Raw genomic sequence first — 6882 nt, forward strand, 5'->3', positions numbered from 1 at the left:
TTTGGCTCTGTTACGTCATCAAAGCGGTGAGTTTTCCATTAAAACGTGAGTAAAGTTTTAAACTTGTCCTGCGGCTGCAGTCGGAGGTGTGAATGTTGGGCCCATCCACAGCTCTCTGCATGTTTTTAGCCTCACAAAAAGCCAGAAATGCTTCTGAATGGGTCCCGTATTTCCTCACATGCTAATTGGGTTTTGGGTTTTTGGAAAGTCTCCAGCGGGCCGGCGGGACTTCGTCTGTTTTGGGCGCGTTCACGTAAACGGGACAATCTGATCCACCAATCGGACAGGATTCAGTCAGATCAACAATAAAGTGTCCATGCAAACGTGGCTGCTGTCTTGCTGAGAGGACAGAGCTCTAATTTGAACAAAAGACACACATTCCCCAAACTTTACCCCGCGCGCGCGCGCGCTCACCAGGATTCCCAGCTGCGCGCGAGCCGCTGCGCCAACACGTGATCTATTATTCTGCATCAGATCAGATTTATTACCACCAGCAACAAAAACTCAACTTTATGTATGTATTTAAGATGCTCGGAGTCCTTTAGGCAATTTTTTAAAGAATCCTAATAAATGGAATTCTTGTGACCAGGCGAGTCAGAGCTAATCAATGTTATTTTACCAGCAATTAATGTGTAAATGTCAGAAAACGGTTTATCAAAATCAAAGAAGCCCCCCCCCCTTCTGTTTCAACCAGCTTTTTGCACACATCAGCCTCAAAGAAAGAGACATCCAGCATGAAACTTTTTATAAAGTGACTTAAAACTAGTTTTGTAAACCGGTCATGCGGGATGAGGTTTGTTGAGAGTGCATACCTCCTCCAGGGTGGACAGCACCTCCATCACACACAGGAGGCGGTTTACATTATATTCACATGGCCAAGGACACTCGAGGAAAAACTCCCTTTGGGTTTTAAATATATAACAGTACACTTTGTGACATCACATGGTCTGCTCGGTTGTAAAAATATCAGGAAAACGTTAAAGGAAATTTACCCCAAACTCTCTCTCTGTTTTATTTAAACGTTTTAAAGTGCCCACTTTATTCTGAATGTGAAAACTTTATCAAAAGTAAAAATCTAGACTATCTGAATTTAATTTAAAAATGTAAACACAGTGATGTTTAGTGTACAGCACTTAACATGAATAAATACACTTTTACAGCTGTAGTTGTCTTTGACAGATCAGTCAGGGGAAGACACAATAGAAGGTGGCATTTTTAATTTCAACACGGGATCATGATTTGTTGAAAAATAAATAGCATTTTTCCTGTCAGATATGTACTTGCTCATGAAGTCTTGAAAAAAGTCAATTTGTGAACTCCTTCGTTTAAATATATATATATATATATATATATATATATATATATAATATATATATATATATATAAGGGGGAAGTATTTTACAATTTTAAACTACATTTGAATTTTAATCTCAAACAAAAATCAAGATACAAACTGCAAGTTTTTTCCCCCACTGATTCAGACTTGATTAAACGTACAAATGCCGATTTTTCTGGCCGCTGATTGTAATTTCATCCAGTAACTAAAATATTATCTGGTTTTTAAAAACTCGTTAAATGAGCGAACTTCATGTTAGACTCTGAGATTTCTTTTTGAATTTTAGTTTTGGCACATTTTTACGCACAAGGCGTCTGTTTCCAAAGCGAACGCTGCATCGTTGGTTGTCATGTCGATTTTATCATACAAGCTATTTACATGCCCCCCCCCCCCCCCCCACACACACACACACATACCGCACGCACTCTCACCCCCAGGGCGATCAGTCATTTTGCACTCAGATAACGCGTCATTCTCTCGTCGATTACGCAGCGGGTTTACATGAAACTGTTGTTTGCTCTTCAAATAGTCAGCCTGGAGCCAGCAGTCTGCCGCAAGTTAAGGACCGACTCCTTGACCTCCCTCCCCCTCTGCCTTCTCCTGTCCGATCAGCATGACAAAGCCCTGGCTGCATGAGCAGAACTCTGTCTTGGCACCGCCCGCTCCGCTCCACCTCGGAGAACACACGGCCGTCACCTTGACTTCCACAGAAATGCGCAACAGCAGCGTTGTTGTCCCGGCGGTGTAACGCAGAAACCTCCTGCCAAACCTCTCCATCCTGGTCCGCCGGTTCCACAATACCCGACCGGTGTGGAGACGCCCGGGGCGCGTCCTGGACGCTTCAGCAGAACCGGCACCTTCATGGATAAACCCGCACCGCCGGACAAGTCCTGCCTCCAAGATGCCGCGCAGACAAATGTCACGCAGGACGCGTGGAACAGTGACCAGGAGAAGAAAACGAACGGGGGAAGAAGAAGAAGAAAAGAACTACCAGCGGTACCCGAAACCGCCCTACTCCTACCTGGCTATGATCGCCATGGTCATCCAAAGATCCCCAGAGAAGAAACTCACTTTGTCCGAGGTAAAACTTTCACTGTGGGGTTGTTTTGGACACGTGGTGCTTACCTGAGCATCCTGACGATTATTTAATCCACCGAGCAACCTGCGGATTATTTAATTCACTGAGCAACCTGCCGATCATTTAATCCACTAAGAATCCTGACGATTATTTAATCCACTAAGCATCTTTGTGATTATTTAACTGAGCATCCTGACGATTATTTAGTCCACCGAGTAACGTGCCGATTATTTAATCCACTAAGAATCCTGACGATTATTTAATCCACTAAGAATCCTGACGATTATTTAATCCACTGAGCATCCTGACGATTATTTAATCCACAGAGCAACCTGACGATTATGTAATCCACTGAGCATCCTGACGATTAACAGATCCTTCTTAGTGTTCTAAACTCAGGTGAAAACCCCATCTGATTCAAACGAGTGTTAAAAAGTTTAAAGCTTGATTTCAAAATGTTTTGAAGATGTAAAACAAAATCTTACCAACAATTTGACATTAACACTAGTTTGAACAATTTACTACCTGATTAAATTATTTTAACATCTGTCTTAAAACAATGTGAAGTGGTTTAAAAAAAACAGTTCAAGTAATTAAACTGGTGATCGTCACCATCTGGAACAAATGTAAGTTTTTGGTGTAACATCCAGATAATTTTATTCAAGAATCATCATAAATGATTAAAGTCTCATAAATGTTGTGACATAAAACAGGATTGTGTGAGCGACACGTTCTCACTTTGCCTTGATAAGACCGAAACCAGACTCTGATCTCTGTCAGATAAGTTTGTCTCTCTGCTGGATGTTCTGATGGAGATAAAGGATCTCCTTCCAGACTATTTATTTTTATGTGAAATGTTGTTTTTTTGTTGTTGTTGTTTGTTTACAGATGAATGCCAGTGTTTGCATCCACACTCAGGCACAGTAATGTCACCTTAGCACTGAAATAATAATTTATGATGGGGGAGGTGATGTTCTAGTGGTTAAGCATTTGACGTGAGACCAGAGGATCCTGGGTTCAAATCCCGCCTGACTGGAAAATCACTAAGGGCCCTTGGGCAAGGTCTAATCCCCTAGTTGCTCCCGGTGTGTAGTGAGCACCTTGTATGGCAGCACCCTCACATCGGGGTGAATGTGAGGCACTATTGTAAAGCGCTTTGAGCTTTTGATGCAGATGGAAAGGTGCTATATAAATGCAGTCCATTTATTTTTCTGATTTGATTTGATTTTTAAGATCCTCAGAGAGATCAGCACACTGTTCCCGTTCTTCAAAGGAAGCTACAAGGGCTGGCAAGATTCTGTCAGACACAACCTTTCATCCTACAACTGCTTCATCAAGGTTGGTATCCAGAAACGACATAAAGAACATACTCTAAAGTTCTCAACAAATTTCTATTCTCATGGTGAACTGACTCTTTGTTTCGGTTCAGATCTTCACAAACACACACTTTGGTGATGAACTGCAGCTTGGAGGAACTTTTACATCTCCTGTGCCTGTGTATGAGCAGATGGATAGTAGACCAAACTTTAGATAAGGTTTCGTCTCTGCAGCCGTAGCTCTGTCCTTTTGCTCCACCCACAGCTAATTAACTCAGGCGATTGTGCTCATATGAGAACCGAACTTTAATAATCCGGTTGTATATATACTCACACAAATATAAACGCAACACTTTTGGTTTTGCTCCCATTTCGTATGAGATGAACTCAAAGATCTAAAACTTTTTCCACATACACAATATCACCATCTCCCTCAAATATTGTTCACAAACCAGTCTAAATCTGTGATAGTGAGCACTTCTCCTTTGCTGAGATAATCCATCCCACCTCACAGGTGTGCCATATCAAGATGCTGATTAGACACCATGATTATGCACAGGTGTGCCTTAGACTGCCCACAATAAAAGGCCACTCTGTAAGGTGCAGTTTTATCACACAGCACAATGCCACAGATGTTGCAAGATTTGAGGGAGCGTGCAGTTGGCATGCTGACAGCAGGAATGTCAACCAGAGCTGTTGCTCGTGTATTGAATGTTCATTTCTCTACCATAAGCCGTCTCCAAAGGCGTTTCAGAGAATTTGGCAGTACATCCAACCAGCCTCACAACCGCAGACCACAGGTAACCACACCAGCCCAGGACCTCCACATCCAGCATGTTCACCTCCAAGATCGTCTGAGACCAGCCACTCAGACAGCTGCTGAAACAATCGGTTTGCATAACCAAAGAATTTCTGCACAAACTGTCAGAAACTGTCTCAGGGAAGCTCATCTGCATGCTCGTCGTCCTCATCGGGGTCTCGACCTGACTCCAGTTCGTCGTTGTAACCGATTTGAGTGGGCAAATGCTCACATTCGCTGCCATTTGGCACGTTGGAGAGGTGTTCTCTTCACGGATGATGCGAAGGAGATGTGTTGCACTGCATGAGGCAAATGGTGGTCACACCAGATACTGACTGGTATCCCCCCCCAACAAAACAAACTGCACCTTTCAGAGTGGCCTTTTATTGTGGGCAGTCTAAGGCACACCTGTGCACTAATCATGGTGTCTAATCAGCATCTTGATATGGCACCTGTGAGGTGGGATGGATTATCTCAGCAAAGGAGAAGTGCTCACTATCACAGATTTAGACTGGTTTGTGAACAATATTTGAGGGAAATGGTGATATTGTGTATGTGGAAAAAGTTTTAGATCTTTGAGTTCATCTCATACAAAATGGGAGCAAAACCAAAAGTGTTGCGTTTATATTTTTGTTGAGTATACATGCAGGGCAGGTTCTTCCAAGATCAGAGCTGGAAATCTCTGATCTTCATCATCAGAATGGAGATTTTAAACAAAACAAAGAACAAGCGCATAGTGTGCACAAAGCCACGGCCCCCTGGGCAAATGTTTGAGCTTACCATTGCAAGTGACACTTTTCTGCAGAAGGCTTTTTATAAAATATAGTTCAATGACTGACCTTTTGACCCCCAAATCGCTAGTCTTCTTGGGGTTACTGTGCATAATGCTTACACTAAGTTAGGACAGTGCAGCTGAGGTAATCTCACTCACAAATAACATGTCACATGCCTTAAATTCAACACAAGTCTTTGAAATGTTGAGTCTTTTTGTTAAATGCACTTTGAAGGGGCTTCAGATCAAAGTCCCCAGCTGCCAAACTATGTGGCTGGGACTCCTCTCATTGTCCTCCATCCACCTGTAGGTGCTGAAGGACCCAGGCAAGCCCCAGGGCAAAGGGAACTTCTGGAGTGTGGAGCTGAGCCGTATTCCTCTGGAGCTCCTGAAGAGGCAGAACACTGCTGTGTCACGCCAGGATGAGACCATCTTTGCACAAGATCTGGCCCCTTACATCCTTCACGGACAAACCCACGCTCCACCCTCGGATCCTTTGATGTGTCTACCTCTCTTGGGCTCCAGAAACCCCTCTCCACCACAGGAGGACTTGTTCCGACCAAAGCTGGACTCCTCATTTGCTATAGACTCCCTGCTACACAGTCTAAGACCAGCTGACGCCTCTGAAGACGTCGGCACAGCTTCTAAAGGCTGCTGGGGGCAGGCAGACCACCATCAGCCACCTCCTCCTCTGCAACCTCACTACGCCTCCTCCACCCGCAGTGCCTCTGCCAGCTCCATCAGTCCAGCCTCGACCTCCTCGTCATCTGATGATGAATGGAAAGGTGTGCCGCATTCTGGAAAACGCCTCCCTCCCGATGGCAAAGCGGCATCAGACTGTTCCGACTACAAGCCGCCGCTGCACAAATCGGCTCGCAGAGAGACTGTCACGCCCCCCTGGGAGCTGCCTACCTCCTACACCAAATACGCTCCTCCCAATGCTATTGCCCCGCCCAGCATGCGATTCAACGGAGGCCCTCTCGTGCCGCTCCACGGCGGACTCCCTCTTTATGGTTACGGGAGCTCTCCTGTGCGCCTGGCCACTTCTTGGGCCATACCTATTGGCCCCTCCTCCATAGCAGGAGAGTTTCTGTCCAAGCCCCTCCCCTTTTCCTGGATCTGGAGAACATGTTGCAATCTGTGCCTCCAAATAAGAGTGTGTTCGATGTGCTCATACCCCCCAACCAGAACTCCCTCTCTCCTCACGAGACATCCAGTCAGTACGCCATGCAGAACAGACCTCCTGTGAACAGGTACCCTCAGTACTGACTCCGCCTCAGACACTCAGCTGCACCGTTTAAGGACGCGTGACAATCTACCATTAATCAAGAGCCAAAAAGCAATTTGTCTTTATAATTTAGGTCTTAATCACGTTTCCTGACTTGTGCAATGCTGCTGAAGAGCAGAGACGGAACCTCTGATGGGAAAAGTACAAATGTAAAAAAAAAAAAAAAATCTAACGGGGAGGGGCGTGTCTGAGAAATTAACAATAATAAAACTGGGTCAAAATGATGCGAAAACTGGCAAACTTGTCCTCATGGGACTGAACCCTTCCTGTTTGATCTCACCTCAGGACACGGG

General features: G+C 44.7%; 1 protein-coding gene across 1 annotated transcript; it reads left to right on the plus strand.

Moving 5' to 3' along the window:
• Nucleotides 1-2197: 2197 nt before the first annotated feature.
• LOC117520972 (forkhead box protein H1-like) lies at nt 2198-6570 on the plus strand. The gene is given in 5 exon segments (XM_034182309.1): nt 2198-2311; nt 2313-2417; nt 3648-3752; nt 5612-6329; nt 6332-6570. Coding segments are annotated over 5 exon segments (1281 nt in total).
• The last annotated feature ends 312 nt before the right edge of the window (nt 6571-6882 follow it).

This window comes from Thalassophryne amazonica, chromosome 1, assembly GCF_902500255.1.
Source record: "Thalassophryne amazonica chromosome 1, fThaAma1.1, whole genome shotgun sequence".
NCBI lineage: Eukaryota > Metazoa > Chordata > Actinopteri > Batrachoidiformes > Batrachoididae > Thalassophryne > Thalassophryne amazonica.